The 25,476-nt window shown below is 40.2% G+C and overlaps 1 protein-coding gene across 1 annotated transcript in view; it reads right to left on the bottom strand.

The window, feature by feature from the left end:
* Nucleotides 1-2,164: 2,164 nt before the first annotated feature.
* The window catches only part of GUCY2C (guanylate cyclase 2C), a gene marked incomplete at both ends in the record, with an annotated part of 45,253 nt that continues 21,941 nt past the window's right edge, over nucleotides 2,165-25,476 (bottom strand). Inside the window, 16 exons of the mRNA XM_082498275.1 lie at nucleotides 2,165-2,339; nucleotides 3,906-3,982; nucleotides 4,618-4,712; nucleotides 5,474-5,572; nucleotides 6,524-6,698; nucleotides 6,865-7,057; nucleotides 8,426-8,584; nucleotides 10,123-10,214; nucleotides 10,950-11,038; nucleotides 14,699-14,836; nucleotides 16,506-16,638; nucleotides 20,785-20,871; nucleotides 22,095-22,199; nucleotides 23,125-23,196; nucleotides 23,789-23,851; nucleotides 24,405-24,510. Coding sequence (XP_082354401.1) covers nucleotides 2,165-2,339; nucleotides 3,906-3,982; nucleotides 4,618-4,712; nucleotides 5,474-5,572; nucleotides 6,524-6,698; nucleotides 6,865-7,057; nucleotides 8,426-8,584; nucleotides 10,123-10,214; nucleotides 10,950-11,038; nucleotides 14,699-14,836; nucleotides 16,506-16,638; nucleotides 20,785-20,871; nucleotides 22,095-22,199; nucleotides 23,125-23,196; nucleotides 23,789-23,851; nucleotides 24,405-24,510 — 1,858 coding nt within the window. The remainder of the gene's footprint in view (nucleotides 2,340-3,905; nucleotides 3,983-4,617; nucleotides 4,713-5,473; nucleotides 5,573-6,523; nucleotides 6,699-6,864; nucleotides 7,058-8,425; nucleotides 8,585-10,122; nucleotides 10,215-10,949; nucleotides 11,039-14,698; nucleotides 14,837-16,505; nucleotides 16,639-20,784; nucleotides 20,872-22,094; nucleotides 22,200-23,124; nucleotides 23,197-23,788; nucleotides 23,852-24,404; nucleotides 24,511-25,476) is intronic.

Consider the following 25,476-nt stretch of genomic DNA (forward strand, 5'->3'; position numbering starts at 1 on the left):
TTACAGATCAGGACAACTTACCGAGGCATCTTCCCCGGCCCCTGTGATTCAGATCGTTTTGAGATGCTGCCTTTTCTTCTCTCACAGTGTTGGCTATTCTACCACTGTCCTAAAACTGCCGTTATCAGGACTTTGTGTTTCGGTAATTGTTTAAGATAGTTCAAATTTGATACTGGTGCCTGTAATAGCCTCATGTAACATGGTCACATGCCAACCAGTTCAGGCCAAATAGCAAGGCTTGGCCTCAAGCCCAGGCTAAGAGCACTATAACACCACTGCCGGCTGCAGGGATCCCTCCATACCCATTGCTGTTTTGGTCTGGGCTACTTTTCACCAAGAGATAAGGATAAACCACGGTGCTGTTACTTTTTTTTTTTTTGCCTCCCCAGTGAAAAATAACCCTTAAATATCTATCATGAATGCATGCTGTGTTTTTTCTGGAGGCGCATTTTCCAAAGGCTTTTCCAAATGAGAAACTCATCTCTGTCACGTACTGTGCTCTGCTTGAGATAGTAGTAGTAGTAGTGGGTTTCTTCGGGCTTGAGGAGTCCAGCGCTTGTCACTGCGTTACAGCTACGCTTGCTGAGTGTATCAGATACAGCAACCAGAATAGTCCAGTGGTGCCAAGAAGCACAGCAGACATAGAGACAAAGCTTCTTGATTGGCACCACAGTGCAGTAAATAGCAGACTTTATACTTTTTTACTGTACTGGGAGTCTTTTTAATACATACCAGTTTTAGAATACCAGCCATTTTTTCCTATCCTTATCCCAATGAACACTTCCATTAGGACACAGTCCGAAGAAGTAATGGTATGGGATTAGTGCCAGTCCACGTTTAATATTGGTTACATACAACCTGAAAGCTGTGGCTGTTGATTAAATGCTAGCTGCTGTTTCTGTCTATATCATGTTCCTGGGTATAGGAATTTGTATTCATTACGCAAGAGTATAAGCCCTACAGCAGCTCCTGAGTTAATTTTTCCAGGAATCTTTGCACTTCAGAGCTATCTGTTTACACCTAGGTTGTTCTTCTGTGTATGTGTTCTTACAAAGCCAGTTTAGGTTGATAAAGAAAACACACAGGCAACCGACTTGCTCTTTTTTAAAATTTTTTTGGTTGTTTACTTGGACAAAAATGCTGTTCAAAACAATAAAAGATTGATTTTGCACCAAGTTTTATGGTTTGAATACTGACTGATATTTGACAATGGTGAAAGAAGTAGCTCTGCTTTGAAAGCCACCAATGCACAAGAGGCTTTTGCAAAAATTTCACTCACTAGTTGTTATTTCTTCATGTGAACGCTGATTTTCTTTTACATGCGTCATCTGTGCTTGGGTTGCTTTTTAAAGCTGTTATAAATATCATGGTGCAAGTCATTTTAGTAAAACCTGAATTCTGCCTCATTGTGAAACTTCATCCAAAAGTTGAATTGAAAGTTTCTGAGGTTTAAGAAATTCAGATAAGTTTGTTTCCTTCATTTCTGTTGCACTTCTGGTTTGGGAACAGAAGCAGAAGTGGAGAAAAGATATGAAAGTGTCTGTTTTTGCCAGATTTCCAGTTCCATTTTGCAGCCCCAAGAGATTCAGATAAGCTTTAGAAACCGTACAACTTCTGGAGTAATCTCCCAAGGTAAATAACAGAAGCGTTGTCTCTTGAACAAAGTCAACTCGATTAAACAAAATACATGAAACACAGGGGAAAACAACAGAAGCAGTAAAATGGCAACGTATCCAGGATTTACATATGATATGTTTAATGTTATTTTCAAATATATTATACCAAATCTTTCTTCAAATAAAAATTACAAATTAAATACATTTTAAAATCATGAAAAATTAAGGCTTTGCTGTGAATATTTTTAGAATTTGATTACTGAACAGGCTATCACGTTTAAAACACTAACCAAACCAAAAAAAACCCAGAACTATTTTCTGGACTCATTTACCTCAAATCAGGCTGCATGTGTCCTACTGAAGTCATCCGACAATTTCGACATTACAGTGAAGAGAGGTTTGATTTACTGCTAGCAAGTTGGATGGTATAAAGGATGCTTGAAAAGGTATCTTCTTTCTCCTCTAGCTGGAAGTATAAGCCTCCAGCCTTCACATGAAGTATTCCAGAGAGTTGCTGCAGCTTTTTGAGTCCTACTAGACATCCAGTTTTAAAGATATGTGGCAGATTTCTCTGTGCTGGCCAATTGCAGGTATTCCAGGGTACCTGATCGGTAGCTAGCTACCCGTGAAAGCTCCCGTGTCTTGAACCCTTCGTTTTCCCTTTTCTGAAGAGTATTTGTTATCATCTCTGCTAAGTCATCATGTAACCGCTGCTGATTTTCCCTGAGAGTGACAGGATGGAAAAAAAAATCAGTGATTCACGTGTTTTTAGTGATCCCCAGATCCCCACTGGTTTTTAAACATTTCTATCCTATGTTTATCTTCATGATATTCCCATACTACTGATAGAAAGTGTGGGCAGAACCAGATTCAGGTTCTGGATTTGGGAACAAAATTCAGGATTTACATATGATTTTTTTAAGCTAGTACAGCTCACTGTCTCTGCACAGGAGGTCTGGAGCTGTGTCATTATCGACCTTAAAAAAAAACTTCAGCATCATTTGCATGAAAAGGAAGACATGAATTAGACTAACTCCAAATCAAAATAGATTCTAGCTCTCAACACCATTACTGATGCCAGCACTTCCACTATTCAACTTCGGGTGGCCTTCAGTAGCAGAGTTGCCACCTTTTCATAAATTTCTGCAGTGTGTCTGGCTTTTGCTGGAATACCCACATATGACAATTTTAAGGGGCAATTTTGTCAGTCACAGCCAATATGAGGAAGCGGAAACAAAAACATCACTGACAACAGTAATCCAGCTCAAGAGGTACTTCCAGTAGTTGATTAGAATTGCCAATTCAATAATTGTGATAGTCTCAACTGATCATATTAATTCAAAAAAGTTCTGATTTTACAAAAGAGTAATTTCCTGCTCAGCCCAGAGACAAACACTTGTACTTTATGTAATTGCTTCAAGTTGTACTGAAACACTGTCATTTCAAAGCAGATGGCAGCAAATTCCCACTTAGTGAAGACTGACTGTACACAGGAGTTTAGAGCAGAAAGTGATGAACTTAGACATTTAGTGAGTTTGCAGGAAATAATGCACTACTCATATGCAAAATACACATGAAGTAAATGCAACCATTTATCCTGACTTCAATTTTGCACGGTTTCTCAAAAACAACACTTCTCTATTACTCTATTTTATCCAATACTAATGCAAAATGATAGCTCAGTTCCAGGACATCAAGCTCATATCTTTTTTCTTGATAACTTATCTCCTGTGTATTACAAAGTAAAGTTCTGTTCAATTTTTAAAGACTTTATGCCTATGCAATACTGCAGTAACTTTGTCTGCCTCTTCTGCAGAATACTGCTCAAAATCCTCAAGTTTCATTCCTCCTACAAATTCCCCCCCAAGAGCTTACAGGCATAACATGGTGTTACAGAGAGCTGCACATCCAGTTGCAGTTATCCTCTCACTGTACTGTCACACACAGGTGCCATTAGGACTAAAGTTTTGGGAGTATGAATGTGTTTCATTTTCCTGTCCATCTCTTGCACAAACCACATCAGCAGCTTTTCCAGTAAGTCTTATTTCCCTTCCAAGGAAATGAACCCGTTAAGCGCTTATATATGCAAATAACCTTCGTCCTATGCATAGTCCCACATCATGAATATTTACACATGTTTATATGCACATACACTGTTAAGCCTTTAAATACTGAAGGCAAGTTCAGTGGTATCAAAAAAAACCCACAAGTGCCAGGGAGGACTAGTGAAGGCTAAAGTGCAAAGACTGAGAATTTCTCTTCCCTTTCCACATATAAAGACCATCTTACACAGAAGGAGGTGTTGGGAGATTGTATTTCTTGTCCTCAGTACCCGTCAGCCAGTAGGTAATCTCTGTTCCTCTGCCCTAAAGATGTATGACAAGAGAAAGCACAATTTAGAGATTAGAATGCAGTTTCCTGTAGTTAATTTACTTAAATAATACTGTATTGCCCATTGCTATGTTTGCCTTTGCTTGTTTTCCTTAAGTGTTGCTTACAGGAAAGGATTAAACATCAGATGTAAGAACAAGAGTAATGGGGGAGATGCAGCTGCACACCCGCTCCCTTGCTCCGTGACCTGAAACACACGCCATGGGAGAGGTGAGCTGTGCCGCCTGCCACCAGCTCCCGAGTGCAGACATCCCCCAAGTGTAATAGACTGGAATAAATGGATTGGTAGATAGACAGTCAGCTATCGGAGCATGAGCAAATTAACAACAGATTCATCTTCTCTTCCATCTGATTAATTCACTCTACAATTTTCTGTTACAAATGGTATGTTTCATTTATTCTTCATATCTTTATGTTGCTTTATTTTATGACTTAGGGAGCCCTTCATTGCCTTTATAGAAGTGTCTTCAGCTGCTAGAGTCTGTAATACCAATTGATCAGTAACCCTTGTTCCCCAGCTGTTAATGAAGTTACGGGTTACTCTCAGCTATATAAGACTTTTACAGTATTCCTCTTCTCTGTGTTCATACATGCACGTGGTAAAAGTTACCTTCAAGTACGTTTCTCCTCTCACTTCATACTGGAATCGGCAGTCTGTTCTTTTCAGGATGTTAATAGTGGAACCATTTACATGAATCCTTAAAGCTAAAAAATAAAGACACAACAAAAGTACAATCTGGAAATGTACCACATAATCATATTAAGTATATGCGAACATTGGTGCTGTAGCAGAAGCTCCTCTAATTATTATCAACATAACTTCTGAGAGTCAAATTAAATGAGAATCGGTTACACCACTGTACGAAAAATCTGACTCCACTACGTAGCATTGTATCTAAGGAGGGACAGCTGGTACAGCCGTTGATCTGAAACACAGGTGACCATGGTATCCATAGTATTTAGATGCCAAAAGGGAAAAGAATAATTGGGAGGGAGTGTCCTATACAGAGAATAATCGTGTGAAGACACTGCACAGGAGGAAGACAAACTGGCTCTTGGCGCAGTTCCCTAATGGTGAAATTGAAGACATAATTGCTTCAACTTAAAATACACAGTCAGCATATTTACACAACAGAGCTGTAATACAATTCTAGGTTGAACTAAAATCTACCATTCGTAGGGTGAAATTAAATCCCAGGCACATAAGTATCATATCTTCCACAGGAACTCAGCCAGTGAACCAGCCTGTGTACTCCCCGTTACCAGCACTGAAGCATGAACAAGGAACAATTCTTCGTTGCCCAGCAGGACAGGGAAACAATTGATAATCAAAACAAATAGGGCTTCTCAATCTTTAAAACTTCTGCAAGCTGATAATAAGTTGTTCTCAGCTGAAAACAGACACTTCAGTCACTAACCAATAACCTCTGGTCCTGTTACACTGACAGCTAAAATTAAATCCTTACGCAATCCTGTGGATTCCATCCGCGAAGCTGTGTTCACTGTATCTCCAAACAAACAGTAACGAGGCATTTTTATTCCAACCACACCAGCCGCACATGGACCTAGAAATGGGACACAGAGAATGAAAAAAAAAAGGGTGGATCAAGACACTATTTGTTTGGAAGTTGTCTCACTGTTGCACAGCAGTGCAGTACCTTCTGGAGTTCTCACTGATGACAATACTCTGTACCTCATTTCCCAAAGTATCTGGTGGTCTCCCCTTCCACTCCAAACCAAGCCTAGCTCTGTTTGTCTTGCATAATCCAATAAGATCATAAGAAGGAGAGAGATGCACAGTGTTAAATGTATTTAAACACAATTTTTGTGCAGAAAAAAAATGCAGTTATTAACTGTTGGTTTTGGAAGCAAGAGGAAAAGATAAAAAGCTTCATTATGGAGGGGTGCATAGTGATGCCTCAAAGGGTTTCCCAGTGCCTCACTCGCTTTCACTGATATGTTCCTCCCCTGGCAGCTGGTGTTCAGGTGGTTGTTGAAACAAACAAAAATGAAAAGACAAAATTTCCCAAAGTACTTGGGAGCTATCTGCTTGAGCTACCTGCAGTTCCTCTTTGATAAAAATTATTTTTATGGATTAATTAAAATATGAATTCCCATATAGGCTTGTCAGAACTTTTGCCTCCAAAAGCATAAAATACAGGCCTGCATTTTGTGGCTAGACAAGCATATCTGATCTCCACTTTGGTCAGGAAGGAGCAATCTGTGAAAGCTTATTTGATACAGCTGGCTTAATCATAGCAGGAACAATGGCAGCTGCTCTTCCTAGCTACTGACTTAAGCTATGAATGAATGGGTATGGGCTATTTCACTTTGGGAGAGCAAACCAGTGGCTTATTTACTTCTGTTGCTCTTGCTCCAAGGTACAGTGTTTTCAACCTGATTCTTTATGAGGAGAGCAGTTGCATATGCTGTACTGCCAGATCTTCTATGGGTGTCTATCCTCTTCAAAACCAAGGCAACAACATTGTCATTGTTGATCTACCACTACTGCGTACCAGAGTGAATTCCAATGCGAATCCAAACAGGCAGACCCGGCAGGTGTCTCAGTTCAAAAGATCCCATGAAGCTGAGGATGTCCAGAGCCATCATGGAGATGTCTACGGCATGCCGGTTGCCATTCCTCTTTGGTAAACCACTCACCACCATGTAGGCATCACCAATGGTCTCCACCTGTGGAAACAAAATTAGAACTCACTACCTGCAGACATGAGGTAATCTCAACCTGGTTTTCTCTCTTTTGTCTTTGCTTAGAAGGCACATTCCAAATCCACCGTATCGTCCAATTTGATTTGTGTGTCCCCTGGTTGTTAACTGAGAAAAGCACGGAGCTAATCACCTTGTAAACATCATGATGGTCGAGAATGTGGTCAAAGTTCTTGTAGATATCATTCAGCATATCTACCACCTCCATAGGGGTGCTGTATTTGCAGAGTGTGGTGAAGCCAACAATGTCACTGAAGTAGATAGTGACTTCTTCAAATAGCTCTGGCTCTACCAGGCCAGTCTCCTTCAAAGACTTTACTACTGGCCTGTGGAAATAGAGAAGGCAGGAAGACAGATGAGTAGTCTGTGTTTAATATTAAAGGTATTTTTATGTGCAACCCAACCACATCATTGCTTTCTGTGTAGGAAACATCAAATAGTTTGCTGAAAACTGCAAGTGTAATCGCATTTTTAGATGCTTATAGTGCCTTTCAGCCAGGGACCTCAAAGCACTTACTAATGTTAATTAATGCACTACAGTCTTACAAAATCCAAGTGTGTTAACAGCCATGAGGAAACTGAGGCACAGGAAACTGAGCTTCTTGGCTAAGAAATAGGGATATTGAGTCAAATTTACAACAGAAATTCTGACATGTAGACCTACATTCTACCCACACAATAAGTAAGAACAGACATATTTTTCTATTTCCCTAGTGCAGAAGTAATTTAATCCTGGTAATTACATCACCTCATCCTGATTTCAGATGAGATATCATAGTCTGATAATTTTATGGAGCAAAAATTCAATACCATGACAGTCAATATCTATTTAGAGGGACCTTCATTTTCTTGCATTTCTAAATGCAGGAAAATACCTGTTCCTAGTGGAAATATTATAATTGAAAGAGACACAGAAAATTATAGGTGTTGCACAATGCTGTGCAACAAAGAGACAATAATAGAGTGGTAGGAACAACAAAGAGTGGAAGGAAACAAAGATTCCTTGTTGCACGGTCTACACAGACAAATCATTTCAAATTTTCCCCCAAACTGGATTGAACAGACACTTTTTTTTAAGATGAGTCATAAAATCAAAACCCTGACTACTTAAATGCCCTTCAAACTGGTAATGACATACCAGGGTAGTTTTACTGTTCCAAATGTATGCAATACCAAAATTAATGGTATTACCAATATTGCAATATCAATAATACTTGTCCTATACTATACTCTGAAGCATCCATCTAGCTCAGTCTGGCCCAGTATGGCCCAGCCCACCTCAGCCCCTCTGTTGCATTGCTAAATCCCAGCCTGAAGTTGGACTGCACTCCTGCTCTCCAGCTGGAGACACTTCTTCTACCTAGCAAGGTGCTAGAGCAGAACAGAGCTCTCCGATATGGGATCGCTGTAGATGTAAGTGTTCTCAGGAAGGCAGTGAAAAAGTTGTTTGTGCTGGAAAGGGCAATCCTGTGCATGAAGAGAAGTTGAGGAAGATAATGGGTCCCAGTACCCTCTTGCATGAAACTCCACTGTAGGGTGGAGACCTCAGGGACAGCTTCTTTTCTTTCCACCCTAGCAGGATACGATTAGAGGGGAAGGAAGTAGAAAATTAATATTAATCCCAACCCTCACTCTCCAAGAATCAGATGATATAAGTAAATAACATGTCCGTGAAAATCCTCCTGGCCAGTTACCTTGGAAGTAACATGAAATTAAGCCTGTCTGCTCTGTCTCGCTCTGCTTTGTATAGCTCTGTCCTTTCCTCCACCAGGTGCTCCAAGTTCCGGGAATACAGCTGTAGACGCCGGATCAGGGTATCCATGTAGCTTTCATTGGTCTGGCCATGGTAGTTACTGTGAATAACAGAAATAGACAGGAGCCAATAAGAAAGGCTGATGGAGACACATTGTTGAAAGAGGCAAAAGCAGGCAAAAAAAAGAGCCACAGAAAACTCTAGTGTTTGACTTCCATGTAGTTAGAAGGCAAAGTGCCTCGAGTGCATCATTCTTTTTGTTGCTTAGAGGGCTTATGAGTATGAATTGAAAGTCTGTGATCCATGCTTGTCAGTTGGAGCTGGTGATTCTTAAAGCACCCTTAAATCACCTAGCCCTGCTAATATTCTCAACTCCAGGCTACCTTGGGTAATCCATGAACGTTCATTTGTTAAAAGTAACTGACAAGCTCAAATCCTGAGAGGAAGCTAAAGATAGTAGACAGAAACTTGCATATAACGTTTAGATGGGGACTTCAGCCAGAAAGATTAAGACAATACGGGGTTGCCTGTGTAGAAGATAGAGCAATTCAATGTAACAATTAGCAGCCCTCAGGCTAGTATTGCTCACAAGATCTTGCAGACTCCATTTTACTAACTCAGATTACTATTGTACCCAACTGGACTTTAAAGCCATTCTTACTTTAAACAAATCTTTGTGTCAGTGATGCACCGTCTTGGACCCCCCATGAGGAAAACACCGTGTTGCATGTCACAAGAGGCAACCTCTTTGCTTTTGTGGGATGGAGGCTTAAGAGCTGAACCAGGACGTCTTTATATTCAGCTGCAGTAAGATTATTCAATTAATACATTCAGTTATGCATAGTGCAGTTATCCTTCTGCCCATGTGAAGTGTAAAATGATGTGAGTACTGTTGGCATTTGTTGATGAGGAGAGCTTTAAACCGAGGAGCAATTTCCCAAGAGAATTGATTAAAAGCTCACTGGACATCAAAATAATTAATTCAGATGTTTGGACACCGAAATAATTAATTCAGACCAAACTCTGTAGGAAAAATGCAGCATTGGCCAGGTGAAAGGCCTGTATAAGCCCAGAGGGTTTATCCAGCTATGGCCCTTATTATCCCACAACTTTATACTAACAAAACCCTGTAATTAATACTTCTGGTGAGTTACAACCCAACACTTCTAGTCAGCTTAATTTAGACCCATCCAAACTCATTTATGGCACAACCCAGCTCATCCAAACTTTCTAATCATCCTCCAAACATTTATGTGCATTCATTTCCCGAAACTTGGACAACATGAGTCACTATCCAACTCTTGACTAGAGACAGGGGGTGAATTACGTGAATGATTTAAATCTCTAATTATCCAGCTTGCTACTTTCACAATGTACCAGTTTGAGGTATGGTGATCATCTTACTCATCTTACTCAGCTAATACATGCATAGATGCTCATGTACACACATGTACATATACATACACACGTGCTCACTTACGCTTCTGCCAGAGAATAAAAGAGGATCTAATTGAAGACACGCAGTTTTTCCACTGACTGAATCATAATCATATCAGCTTACATACTTAAAAAATATGAGCTTTCAAACACTTAGAAGGAGTTTGGAGCATCTTAAAAAATGGAGCCCCTGCTGCTCACCTGAATATTTTAGCCAGAGTACTCTCAATTTTCTTAAAGTCAGGCCTTTTCTCTGGATCTTCCTCCCAGCAGCTCTTCACTAGTGTATACACCTTCAAACGAAAATTTATGGAAAGTCCACCTGAGTAATGGATGTAGAAGGATAATGGTGCTAAACAGCACTAGTTCATTAGGGAATTTCCGGTTACTCTTGACCAGCAACATATTAAAATGTGTGACTAACTGTTTTGAATCTATGGTTAGGACATTCATTGCAGGCATCTTAAACTTAACTCTGTGGTGACTAGTGACATGATCTTGACTTGAATTTGCAATACATAAATGAAAGGCAAGTAAATGGATCCAGTCTGGCAGCTGGTGCCAGATACAGTTATTGACATGGAGGTAAATGCTGTGGTAATTATATTTCCAATATCCTGAGTTGGGAATTTTTCTGCAACTGGTGATTCAGCCAAAAAGAATGGGGATCGTTGCTGGATACATGGATGTCTACAACATAGACATTTTCACCTGAGCAAGAAGCCTTAGGGGCGATATAATCAGTGGAGAGAGGTGTATTTGAGGTGTGATTCATCCCATCTTAAAGATATCTAAAATAGGTCAGAAGAGTGGCACCATATAAGCATCCATTTCTTTCCAGTGAAATAATTTTCATGAGTTGTATTTCATTTCACTGGTAACAACTACAGAATACCATTTTTTCCCATGAGGTTAGGGCATTTGGCATAAAATGTGCATAGCTTTCAACCTCCCATGATCATGAGCTCTAGTTTGGCCAGGACTTCCACCCTTCACCCAGAAAATGGCTTAGTTAATTATTAGCTTACTTCCATGTCTCTTTCTCCCACTGTTTCCAAGGACAGGTCTGGTCGGAAAGGCTTCACTCCTTTGCCACTCTCCACTCTGTAAAGTTTTTCTAACACAGGAAAAAGATACAAAGTTTAAACAAAACAAAACAAAAAAAAATAAGAAGGACATTCCTTGTGGATAGTGTCCTATGATGTTACAAGTTACTGTACAAACGGATGCCTTGAAGACAGTTCCCTCATTTTTATATGAGTTTCAACTTTGGAGTTTTTCTAAATATATGGCACAAGATCAAAACAGGCTGGCTTGAAGGCCCCTGAAAGCAAAATGAATAGGAATGTACATGAGTATTTATTGGTCACGGTAGACATGGTTATGGCATCTTCCCAAATGAACGTTAGGTATTATTAGTGTGCCTCTCAGCATGAAGTATAGCTATAGTGAAAAACAATGTGAAAAGCCCATTGCGACTTGATCAAAAGTGTGGAGACATACAACTCTCATCAGAGCAGTTCAAATCATCCTGCAGATGCTCTGCTTCCTTAAAACTAGGCTATTAACGTAAAAGCTTTAAAAACATTGCATTTGTTAGCTCATTTATACTCTTACTCATGAAATCAGTTCTGTGAAAGTTATTTGGATTTGGAACATATCAGAATGCAGGCTGCGTTTGCACAACTCAATTTAAGCACAGTAAGTGAGAGCTAAAGCAAAAATATCTCTCTCTCGTTCTCCTCCAGACCTCAAGAGTTCCAGAAGGAGCGAGTTAAAAAAAAGCAATTTTAATCTCTGAGGGAGAGAAGGAGAAGCTGAAAGATCCGTGAACAAGCGTGAAACACAGTTATTAACAATGTCTAATTATATTTGGGAGAAAATTTTACTGAAGGAAGCATATAATGAGATGAGGAGGGTTTGTAATTGTGATGGTACGTACAAGTGTAGAGCAGCTAGGGCTGGCTAAGCATGCCCAGTGTGTATGATCACCCTAAAAAGATGCAGTAGGTTCCAGCTTTGTGGTACAGAAATTACAGACTAGAGAAGGAGCAGGAGACTTGAGTCTCCCAAATGTGGAGAGTGGAGAGACTGCTAAGAAGTCTTCTGTGGGCTAAGAGACAGAAGAATCTGTGTAAGTCTCATGTATACAAGAGCAATGTGTTGGATTTCCACACTGCGCGCACACACCTGAGAGCGGAAGTAACAGCAACTATTAGCAACACTGCAATTAGCCAGTGGCAGAAAGTAGTGGAACAGGGAGGCATCTTGGACTGAACATTGGTACGTGACAAGATTTCAGTCTTGAACAGTGAATGAGGTGTTTCTGCAGAAGAGTGGAGCAACTAGCTGGCCTAACAGCTGTCTCGCAGTGAAGTCAGTGAAGAGGACTATGACCTAGTTACTTCTACACATTAGAAATCCAGTTTTCTACACCCATTGTCTTTGTAGGACTCCTTTTCTCTCATTAGTAGCAATATTATTGTATGTTAACTTGATGGATACCTATTTGCAGGTTGAGAAAATTGGCTTACTGAGTACCTGGAAGTTGAGTTTGATTTTCCTAAGTTGGTGGATGGAAGCTAGATACAGGGTTTTTTAAACAACTCTCTTAAAATCTGAACAGAGTCCTTGCTGCTGCCAGTGAAGTCCTGGAGAAGCGGTTGTATCAGTTTTCCTGAAATATCAATGTCATGTCTTCTACCTTGCAAAAATTAATTTCTGATTGCCTAGCCATTGAAAAACTTTCTGCAGTTTTAAAACCCAAATGGATCTAACATGCAACAGGGATATTTCTTTGCCCATTGCCAGTGACTCTAATTTGGTATTTTTTTCACTCTTTTTATCTTAGATATTTGTAAATTAATGGTCACCCCAAGTTTGAGCTACTCTCTTCCAAAGATAGATGATGCCACAAACAAAATTCAAAGGTGTTTGAATAAGTGTGATCCAGCTTCTTGCTGCCTCATCTTGGGTAATGAATGAATCCAGACATTTAAATGAGGAGCCATTTCAGCAATATATAATAACACTCATTCCTTCCTGTTACATGAAATTTGATGAACTGCTGAAACTAGGCTGAACACATTTACTCAAATTGCATAATCAAAAATCAAGAATAATACCAGAAGCCATTAGATCAGCAGTATATATCTCAGACATCTACTAATGCTTTTAAGGAAAAAGCTTTGGGGAGAAAACAATCTCCTCACTGAATGGAAAACTTAAAATTTCAACTGAAGTTTACAAGGCAGATTTTTTTTTTAAGTTGCACTGAATCCAGACCTACCAAACAGGCTTCAGGCCCCGTAAATTTATTGCTCTTACTAAACATGCTGATATGTGTGACCATCTCCAGCAACAGCACCTAGAGGTGCTAAAAATTCTTTCAGTTGGATGGATTAACCTAATGCTATTTGAAACCGACAGTCTTTCTAAAATGACAAAATGCAGTATTAAGAAACAGGTCAAAGTTAAAACAAGGAACCAGATTGTGACTATGACAGCCAGGGTCAAATACAGAGCAGTGAGGATGCCACCACATCTCAGAAGAGCCCAGAAACACTGTCTGAGGCTAACTTAATAATCACTAACATAACACAGAAGGACTGTAACTGCTGAACAAACAGTTAAAAGAATGTAGTTTGCTACAGATTTGCTTCGCAAGTCAAAATGAGCAAGGAAGAGCATTACTCTTTCCTTTCTCCATCTATTTTGGCAATATTTGTAAAATCCTTGCATTCATGAGAATTGTGTCTTCCTCTCCCCAAGAAAAAGGAATAGAAAGACTTTTATTTTCTCTACCTTATCTTAAGCAGGGAGTTTTGAAGAGTTCGCTTGAAAGGGAACAGGCATTTCTAATCTCTTTTAGGTCAACATTTATATTAAAAAGTTGGTGATGTGAAATACTGTGTTTCCCCAAATATGAACATTGATTTGCAATAATGTAGGATAATGAACATGCCCCAAAAGTTATTCTCAGATGTAACTCAGGAAAAGAGCTATTAGCCTGTCCAGCTACTGCTCTAGATGTTTTAGCAAATGTGAGGCGGATCTATCAGAATGACTCAGAGGTAAAGGCAGTGTCTAAACTTGTTGTTGGTAACTGTCACTAGGAAAATCCTAAACCCACACATGCTTTTATGTCAGTTCTAATATATAATAATGCCTGGATTCTGGGAACTGCGATTGACTGAGCTGTTAGCCACTCAAAAACAGTGCCACAAAATGCACAAAATGGGGTTTAATGGATGCACTACAGGAAGAGATGCTTTTTCTGGCAGAAGTTAAATGACTAAAGTTAATTCTGACAGGCTTGAATAAAGTCTGAATTGCCGGTTTTTAAATGCCAATGTTCTTGTGTCATGCTGCTGAGTTTTTGTTGTTCTGTGTTGACATTGCTGATTTACGATGCCTGATATGAGTGAATTATTATATGTTGGGCACAACTCATAATAGAAAAACCTTTGTGGCCTTTAAATGTTACAGTAAATCTGGACAGCATTGTATATTGTCAACTTCTGTAATGCTGTGGCCAAGGTGAGGAGGGAGGAGAAAGGGCAAGAAAACTCAGTGCAAACTTTATTTACAGAAAGAATAAGGACACTTGCCCCCACAGTGAGATCCTTCAAACAGGGTCTTCATTTGTCACACAGTGAGAGAAGCAGCAGTTCAAGCTGCTATCAGAGACAATGCCTTTCACAAAACATGAAGAATGCAGCAGTTACAGCTACGCCGTCCCAGAAGGCTGCAATGGAGGAGAAATTTATGGATTTACCTTTGTTGTCCCGGCAGTGTCCAGTGTAGAAAGTCTCCCTGCGTAGGATGATTTCTTGGGCAATGATCCCATAGCTGTACACGTCACCCTTCTGCGATACATCAGCATGACGGAGATGCTCAGGAGCTGTCCACAGGTCTGAAGATTCAGATGACAACAGGGAATGAGGTAAAGGGGGAAGGGAGACAAGTAATTGAAAAAGGGTGATCCTTCTCAGAACATCCATTTGCTATAGCGATATTTCCTTTTACTCTTTCCATATCAAACCCAGAGCCCACTGGTACTGTTTATTTCCTACTTTAGCATTTTTCTTGAGAAGCTGACATTAATAAAGGTTAGACAAACCTCTGATGTCGTAGTTTTCAATTGTCTGGGGTTTGCTGACCCTACTATTTTCCACTGTAGATGCAAACACTCACACCTCCGGAAAAGTTATGGTTATTGGTAATGAACTTGCTTTTCTTAGCTACCTTTCATGGGCTTCTTAGAAATAGCCCATGCATCTGTATAAGACCAAGGAATGCCAGTGCTATAAAAAAAAAAAATCTGAGCCATAAATTATTAAGCTAGATACATGGAGTTTGTTATACAAGATGTCAGATGAGAAGACTGTAATATTTCCCAGCGGCCTTGATATCATGAATCTATTGAAATAATTCTCAAGTGCTTTTGAGCCTGACATATTACCTGCTCATAACCACTTTCTTTCTACAGAAATTATTAATCTGTGTTTCTAGTGCAACAAGCACCATTGTACCTCAAAACCAGAGTGCTGCCATGGTATGACAGTTTGTTGTGACATCCTAGTGATTTATCATAACAGTGACCTGAACACAGTGACCCTGAAGACAGTGATATGATATCAGGCTGCAACATCCAGCCACAATCAATCTGTAGATCTCTTGTGAAACAGGAAGTTTTCTTCAAGGAAAGAAATATAGTAGCCAGAAATTTTGAGGCTGCTTGTCAAAGCATTTATCTTATGAGCAATGAAAGAAGAGAAATACAAATGCAATAATAATATAAATTTAAATATTACATTTTTAAAATGAAGACTGAATAGAGCATTTATATTCAGTGCATTTTCATACTCTTTTTTATGTTCTTATTCCTACTTTTGAGCATGTTTGTGTCTGAATGTAAAAATTTTCTCTCAACTCAGTTGCAACCACACTTTCTTCTCAGATCATATACTACAGTTATGGTACAGTGCTGTGCCATATTATACCCCAAGCTCTACTACACAAATTCAGATGACATAATTTCAGCTGGTCTTGTCTCTTCAGTTAAGATCAGCTAAGAAGGAAAAGATGGGTAGCAAGGATAGCTTTATTTTACAGAAATGTCCTATGAATATGAGGTGACTAGAAAATGTAAAGAAAAGCTGTTAAAATTATTCAAATCTGATTGAACACATAGTGCTAAATTCCCATCTAAGGAATGAAAAACATTAAGGTTATCATTGCATATCATTACAGATTTATTTAAGGACGATCAGAGTCACAGGTGTTAATGTTTAAATTAAATCACAAAGCATTGTGGTAACACATGGGTCTGATCAATGATAAAATCATGTGGTACTTAACTCCTTTTTTTCTTCACAGAAGTTCAGCATCACTGCTGAAGAGAGCTGTTTGCATGAAGGCCTTGGATGCTGAAAATGTTTCTTGCATCTCGGCCACATGTGAAATCTTACATGTTTTGTACTGTATACAAGATGCAATTAGGCCCTACTGGACTATGAACATAAGAAAATTCCATTGGGTTCAAAACCATGAACGAGAGTCCAAGTGTGTTCTGGTTTTACCTTTCCTTGGAGGCAGAATTGAATTACAGCCAAAATCAGTGATCTTCACTACCATGCGATTGTCTACTACACAATTTGTGGATTTGAGTCGACCATGGACTTCGGTTTTGCTTGAGTGCAGATAAGACATCCCCTGTGGTTAATAATAAAAGAGGAAAAAAGCAAGACTACATTTGAGACACTCAGCTTTTACCAGAGTCAACAAGAATGTGAAGTATTAGTGTAATATCTGTCCAAGTAGTTAAATGGCCTTCATCAGCAATGGATATGCATAAATCACAATTCCCTGTCATGGAGAGAAGCAAATATTATTTTACAGAGGAGACTTTCCAAGATGTCAGGAACAGTCAATGTTAAAATTGAGGAGACTGATCATTAGAAGGACCATGTCATGGAAGACCATCCTTCCTCTTAGTTAACAAGTCTGACATAGCATCTTGGGTTTTGATAAGATTGGAACACAATTAAGCAATTAGGAAAACTTATTTCCTCCCACAGAAGTTTTGATTTCGTTTGCAATAAATGCCTTCTTTGGAAATTTAGTACAGATTTGTCGGAATGTCACACAAAAAACGTGCTTTCAACTACATGTTCATCCAATGGACACCATAGGTGTAAGAGGAATTGTTCTTTATGTTTGTATCATCTTTGAAGATTACCATACACCAGAGACTTCATTCAGAAACATTGCCGCAGATCCTGTTCTGCAAAGCAGAGGGCTAAAGAGGGGTCAATATAGAAAGTGTTTGATGATGCATTAAGGCTTATATAAGGCAGGGGATCAGATTAAACAATCATAAAGGTCTCTTCTGACCTGACTGATTATGGGTTTCTCTGTATTAGTCAATAGATATCAGCTACCCATGAGCTAAACTCAGAAGTGGGCACCATGAGGACTGACTGATGCGGTTTCAGCTATATTTCCTGAGATTTAGACTCTTGACCCACAACACACAGAGGCATACAAAGGTGTGCAGTTTGCTCCTTTTAACTCATCACCTCTGAATTTATCTCGTTTAGTCTAAGACACTACAATACGGTGTAATACACAAGAAGGGGCTAGCACTGAGGCATAGCAAGAAAAGAACATTGGTAAGTGGGCGTAAACTGAAGAAGGGAGTAGGTATGCTAATTTGCACCCTCTTGCTATTATTTATTGTTTCATCTCTCTCTTCTGAACTACTTAAGCTCACACCTACTTATGGCCTGCTGCTGGTTGTTTTTATTCCTATAGTCCTCTTTTCTGTAGCTCAGTACATGAAGCACAATCTATATCCTTTGGAAGCAAGAACAGGTACGTCATATCCGTTTAGTTTCTTCTCCAAATGGTCTTCCACTTAGACTCCTACATGTATAGCTCATCCTCTTGTACAATAACTGGTAGACAGACTTTAATCAGGGTTATATAGTTCATTTGGTCATGAATACACTGTATGACATGCTGGGTTTTCTCTCCTTTGGTACCCATATGTGGGAATGGACCAGCAAATGCTACAGGAGATCACTGAGACGTGAGCTGAGTTTTGGCCACAGTAGATATATGTCTGAGACACAACCAGTCTGCATGAGATGCAATCACTGGAGAATGTTGTTGGACTGGTTATCCTGGACCTATCTAGACCGTGCCAAAATTTACAGAGACTGTGCACGCTATATCCAATGAACACATTTCTTGATTAAGCAGCTTTTATCATGCAGCCCTGATAATACTATCCAGGATGTTTTGCCTGCTTTTGGTCCTATTTCCTCCAGTTGCACCTTCTTCCAGCACCTGCTTTCATCAGCCAGGAAATACACCCATTGCTACTGCAGAATTCCTAATCAGTTTCAGCATTAAATGTCAAGCAAAGGTAATTTTGATTTCCTTATACCAGGGCTTTCTTGTTAACAATTTCGGGAGGCAGATGTCTTATAGATGTGCCTGATATAAAATTTTCCTCTTCCTTCCAACTATTCTATGTACCAACCTGAAAACAGAGAACCTATTAAGAACTCAGGAGGTTATTTTCAAAATTTATGACTTTCAGTGCAGTACTACTAAATCCTTGAGGCATTCTTGTAACTTCTGCTCTAAACCTCTGAAGCTTTAGGTCTGACTGAGAACCCTTTTCCTGACACAGTGCAAGAATATTACAATCCCTTGCACAATATCCTGCAGCAGCCCCTTATTTAATAAATTGTGTTGCAACAACAGCGTATGCACTAATAACTGCAAGGCTTGATCACTGCAATTCCTTCTTAGCAGACCTTTCATCAGAGCTCTTTGGTCACATGTAACCAAATCCATGTAGCTACAGGTGGTGCCATCAGACCTAGAGATAGCAAAGATAGAAAAGAGAAAAAAAAAAAGGGGGGGAAAAAAGTAAATGGAGCAGATTTAGGGCATCCCCTTTGCCTACCCCACCTCCTCTAGTGGACTACAGGATGCTCAAGGAATAGTCACTGCTTGGCTAGCTGTACCAGGGAATAGAAATGATACAACTTCCTCTGTTCAGAAACACTGATACGGCAGCTTCTGTTCCAGATGAAGAGTAGGCGAAGTATGACGACTGTTTGGGCAACGCTAAGAGCAAGGTGTAGGAAAGTGGTGGTGTGGAGAGGAAGAAGCATATCAAAAGGAAGGCAAGGGAACTTCAGGAGATGGTCACAGGGATTTTAACAGCCTGGAGAGCTGGGGCTGGACCCTTTGGCAGATGCTTGGATGAGAGAAACTGGAGCTGAAGGGCGATGAAGTGACTTACATAAAACAAGAAGCCATTCAAGTTAAAATAGACAGGGTGCCTGGAGGATGGGAAGGTGGGATTTGGGAAAAGCAATACAAGAAGTTCATGGAAATGTGTAGCTTCCAGAGGCTCCACAACAGCATCAGGTGAAGGAATAGGAGAGGCTGGCAGATCATCCAAATGACAGTAAGTTCCCTGATATTCCTAGGTACATACAAGTTTTCAGGAAGATTTTGTGAACCATCTCTACTGACATGGCTAATAATGCTCAGGAGTCGTTCCACAGATGTGGTGTGCTGACCGTCCTCAGACTCCATGTCCTGTCCCCATTACCAACGGTGCAGGGAACAACTTGTGAAGTCCCAGTCCCAGTGCAGTCATTGGGCATTTGGTCGCTCTCTTCAGACGGACTGGGATTTCTCTCTCCTCCTTGTAAACAGAGCCAGTACTAATCCCTATTTGCTTAGGAAACATCTGAAGGTGAACTGCAAAGGGTTAAAAAATACCATGTGGTTTTTATATGCTATAAGGAGGAAGAGAAACTCCACTGCTGCTATTTAAAATGAAACTTAATGCTGAACACTAACTGAACTTGAACGTCATTAACAAGGCCAGCAAACTGTGACAATTTGGATTAAGGGTTCTTTAATAAACAGCATGATTTTCAATATCTCTTTGGAACAGACACAGTGGAGTCATTCATTGTGGAGATCAAATCTGAACTGATGCATGTAGGGAAATGGGAGGACTGTCCAACTGCAAACCAGCAATAGGAAGAGGAAAGCAGTTGAGCACTAGCAAAAAGGCAGAGGTAATTCTCTACATTACCTGCAGAGGTATAGTGAATTATTATACCCATGAATTATAAAGGTTCCTTAACTACCAGCTGAACAGATACACGTCTCTAATGTAGAACAGAATTTCCTTTACTGTTCATATTGAGTCATCCTACCACAAGGACCTAAAATGTGAATATCAGTTGAAAACTACTGAAAGGCAGTCTTGGTTTCTGTACAGGATGAATTTCTTCCCTCTCAAATTGCCTGATAGCTCTAGTTTCTAGTTTCTCACTCTAGCGAGTAAGAAAATCGGGATGCAAAATAAACAGTTTATTTAGAAAAAGTTTATTGTGTCTCTGGATACAAACTGGAATAATTCCATCATTTTGAAAAACCACAGTTTTCCTTTATATGCCTTACCAGAGGCCAGAGAGCAGTGTGTTTTGCAGGTCTTGTGACTGCACAGGCTCTGCTATTCAGAGCCACTGGTGAACAGATTGTAACCCTCTGATCTTTGGGTCACATTTCTTTGGGGCACACTTTATTTGTTTATTTATAAATAGCCCAAAGCCAGCTCTGGCTCCCATTTCCCCCTTCAGTTTGAGAGCCACTGGATCCTCCTGCCTCATACACCTATCCCCAGAGGAGGAAAGGGTGGAAAGGCATACATCCTCTAGCAAGGAACGGAGAAGACCCTGAGAGCTGCCCGTCTCCAGAGGATCCATTTTGCAAGACAGGACCGGTTGATTAACATTGCACTGTCAGCAGCGCACTTACCTTGGCAATATCGTACATGACAGAGATTTTGAATTCCCAGTCCATGAATGTACCGTCAGGGTAGGAGATTTTATCATTTAAAACATCCTGTGAAGAGAAGAAAAGAGCGGTTCTAAACTGCACCAGGGAAAAAGGAGAAGATGAGAGATGAGTATCTAAATCACACAGCCTTTCAACTGAAAGAGTTAGCCCTTCATTTTTTTATAGGGAGTACACGCACTAGAGCAGGAGTTGACTCAGAAAACAGGGAATATGAAATATATTTTAAGCTTACACAGAGCTAGAAGACTGAGGACCCCAGAAAAGAGGGTTTTGTGTAATTAAAGGTAAATAGTGAATTTGCTTTTAAAGCTGAGTCTTTAATAAAGAAAAATAGCTGAAACAGAAATGGGTAAGGTGTGCAAGAGGAAGGGCAAGGAATTTCTGTGGTTTGTGCTCACAATTTACTCATGGCCTTAGAAGTTCGAAGTAGCCTATTCCTTTATCTTAAATTGCCAGTCATTTACAGTTCTTCCAGCCACTATGACTTCTGTTGCTTGTAAACTGACTTGTAAACTTCCAGTTTACAAGAAAAGAACTAGAGATAAAGCTGTTATTTTGCTGCCTTGCTGTGAGTTTGTTCCAGAGACCACTGCTACTGATGAGAGTCTTTGTATGAACTCAGAAGCAGAGATAATGTGTACCTGGCAGAAGAGCTGATGCCATCATTACTTCATGATTAGCACTGAAATAATATTGGTAGTAATAAACCATAAGTCTTTCCATAACTCATGCCAGGCATCAATTTACCATTTCTTTTTATAAACAGAAATGAAGGGCTGTTGTTCCTTACAGCACAGGATTTGCCATATTCCAGCCTCGTACTCTTTGTCCCTTATTAATATATTCTTTTCTCTGTGCTTTCACAGTCTGAGAGGGGCTCTGTGGGTCCACAAGGGCATCAGCAGACAAAACAGCTACAGCTTGGAAAATAAAGGAAAAGTTATATCCTCTACTCTCCCAATAGGGGACACAATACAAATACTGGCTGTTGCTGTTGGCTGGGCAGAGCTCTGCCTGTACTTTTCCTTGCTTGCACCTCACCTCATCCTCTGGCTGCTGAGAACCATCAAGGTGATGGCAGCCGCAGCAGTGCCTGGGGAAGGCTGGAGAGAAACTATCAAGGGGGAGGGAACTCGGAGTCAGAAACCTGCCACCACTTGCTCAGTCCATGGCTGCTGCATGAGGGCCAGAGACAGAAATGGGGATTTTTTTTCTTACTTTGAAATTTGATAATTGGAGGGTGGAATGAGACCTGCAAAATTCTTTACCCGCAGAGAACCTCTTTCGCAGTACTCAATCACCCCAAAGATCATGGTGTCTATCTTCACAGTGCCGTAGAACTTGGTCAAGTTGTAGTAATCAATCTGTAGGAGCTACAGCAGAAACATTGCATCTATTTTTAAAAGCAATCATTGTTAGTACAGAAACACAGGTCAAGGATACAGGCCCTGATAAGATGTATGAGTTTCCTTTAAACCAGTGTGTACTAAAAGGCACTGAGTGAAGTACTTGAAGACATTTGTCATTCCAGAGCCTTTTGGATTGGGGAGATAAGAGTGGTTGCTGTTGGATACTGCAAGTTAATTCCAGAGTCCGCTATAGTCTCCATTATTGCCTCCCTACTCCCACCTCCCAGCTGACCAGAATAGCCATTATGAGTGACAGAATGGTGTGAATCAGTCAGTAAATGAGCAAGTAATAAAAATTTAATGATGCTGCATGATATTATGGACTTTGTCCATTTATATACACAACTGTATTTTACTTTGAGGTATTTTTAGAGCTTATTGAATTCGGAGTATAGCTGTGTTGTGTAAAAAGGAAAACTATTCATTCAAAAAAAGATGCAGTACTGCAGCCAAATTCATCTCTCATTTTGGAAGAGTCTGTATGCACAAGTCAGCAGAGAGTTACTTATATTTAAAGAGCTGCACTTGGCATTCAATAATAAGATTTAACTACAACATTCCGCTACTAATGAATTAGCATGATATGAACAAAAAGAGTGCATAGCCTTTTAGCATCAGCTATAAAAATGTATTTAGCAAGGCCGTGTGACAGAGCATGAATTACTTCATTCATTCTCAGCTTCACTGGCATACCATTCAGACTCTGAAATAGTGATGAGATCACACACACAACGAGAAAGTTCATCAAGTGATATCCTTTGAAGAACTCATTACCCGTCCACCTCACAAACATGCAGAAGCATATGGCTGTTGGAGTTGACAATGGAAAGCAATGACTCATAGGCTCCATCCCACCCTGCAGTGTCCAGTTGCTACGTGCAACAGTTACCTTGTTCAGTTCTATTTTTTGCTTCTCTGAGAAATTACCATCGTTGTTTTTGAGATCCTTTAGGATCACTACCTGAAGAAAAAATAACGGGGGGGGGGGGGGGAATGATGGGTTTAGTACAACAGCAATTAATCTTTCTTTTCCAAGAAATGTCCATACAAAGAAATACTTCAGAAACATCCACCTACTGCTTCACTGGAGGAGTTTCAGTTAATCAGTAACAGATTTATATTTCCTTCAAAAGATTTACCAGGTAGATAAGAACTATTTAGAACTGTCAATGATGCAAATTTTAACTCAATATTAATATACCTCAGGCAGTCATATAGCTTTACGGAATGTATAAGAATTGCTATGTAAATGCCTTGTCCTCTATTAATCCGTTAATCTCCTTGGTACCAAGACGTATCAGCTTTCTGGTCCCCCTGTTTCTGCTTCTGCACTTCTGGACAAGGTTAGGGGTTCATGGGGTCTAATATTTTGCCTCCCATCAGTAAGCAAAATGCAAAGCACCTGATAGGGAATAAATGGCTTATTCCTTCCATAAGATCAAGCAATTTTGCTAGGTCGGGAGAGGTGGAATTGTCTCTGGAGAGGAATGACCTCCTCTCAGAAAGAGCCCTCTAAGCCAAGGAAGGGAGCATGGACACTGCAGTCAGGTTACCTTCTTGTCATATTTCCCTTGGCGAAGTCTCTGGGTGGTGTCACGTCTCTTATCTTCATCGATCTGAGAACAAAGAAGAATAATTAACTTGCAATTATCACCTACTCCCCACTTGGCAGGTCCAGAGAGATAAGTAATGTCAGTGTGTACCACACAGAGAAGCATAAGCCTCTCTCTAAGGAGTGCCACTACATGCCACAGAAAGTGTGGAACATCCATGCCGCTCCCATGGCTGTCAGGGCCTCCGCCTGCTGCTTTCATGCTCTTGGGCATTACAGAGGCATAACGAAGCACAGGGAAATAATTTGTAACAGTGGTGGTGTGGAAGAGACTGGAAATCAATACTCAACCCATTCACCCATCACAAAATGAGCTTTACTGTTGGGAAACATGTATTCTATTAGGGAGCAATAGATGGACAATAATCTCTTTTTTCTTCAATACAGCAATTAAGGGTTAAATTAGTAGTAGTAGTAGTAATAGTAGTATTATAACAGATCCTAGTTCTACTAGAGCCATAGCCTGCATTGTAGTCGGAGCATGCCGACACCCCAGCACTGATGGTCTTTAGAAAACAGAATCCAAGACCCAGCTTCAGGCACTGTGCTTCTCTTACCTTCAAACTAACTTGACTTGTTTCACTGGTCTCCAGAGGCAAGATTTCCTCCTGCGGTATGTGGGACCATTTCTTCCTCCGACGCTCATTATCTCTCCTGTACTTCCTGCAAAACGAGTGAACTCATTCAGAATATCCTCCCAGTGAACCAAAACGCGCAACAGGAGACTGGGACAGGGAAGCTTCCAGTGTCACGATGACACAAGGATGGTTTGTCAGGTGGACAAGGCTTGAGCACAAGCCCTGTAGCTCTTGTACAGTTTTCCAGATTGAGGCTACTCTAATTCCTCTAGCTTTGGGAAAGCCTAAATGCTCATTCAATTCCATAGATGTGTCAGAAGAACACAAGAGATTTAGCAGAACAAGTGCTAGGCAATTGCTAGAGTCTCAAGGGAGGTCAGAACAATTTAAAGCACAAAGGGTTGTCTGGATTTCCTGTAGTCTTCTCCTCCATGTTATTGAATGTATTCTGAAGGGAGGTCCCACAAACAAATGCAAGCCAAAGGAAGTCCTGGTATCAATGCTGGATGGTAAGAACTGGGGTGAATACAATGCCAGGACAGAAAGTAACAACAGTGTTGAGATGAGATGCGCTTTTGTGCATGTCCCTTGTATTCTGCACATTTTGTAAAAATGAGGGAAGAGCCCTCGGAACGGGGAGAAGAAAACTACTGTCTCACTTGCAGAACTTCAGAGAAGACAATGTCTTCTCTTAGAGAAAAGCTGCAAGAAGACTAGCAGTCGTCAAACTACCCACTTACCTGTACAAGTCCTTCCTCTATTGAAAAAAACACAGGACTGACTGGAGAGACTGCACTGGAATCCCAACACCCTGATGACTGCTGGCAAATGCTCCAAATGGGATAACCCATGGTGTTGACTAATAACACAAATATTCCCTTTTCCAACATCTTTTAACTCACACACATATGAGACCAACGACTGTGGTAAGAACTATTTTTCTCAGTTCAATCTCATAAACTGTGTTGTATCACCAGGATGCACTGCAATTCAAATTGCTATCAGCTGGTGATTAAGTACATATAAAACTGAATTAAAATCTACCAGGTCT

The sequence above is a fragment of the Vanellus vanellus genome (assembly GCF_965231255.1).
Source record: "Vanellus vanellus genome assembly, chromosome: 1".
Classification (NCBI taxonomy): Eukaryota; Metazoa; Chordata; class Aves; order Charadriiformes; family Charadriidae; genus Vanellus; species Vanellus vanellus.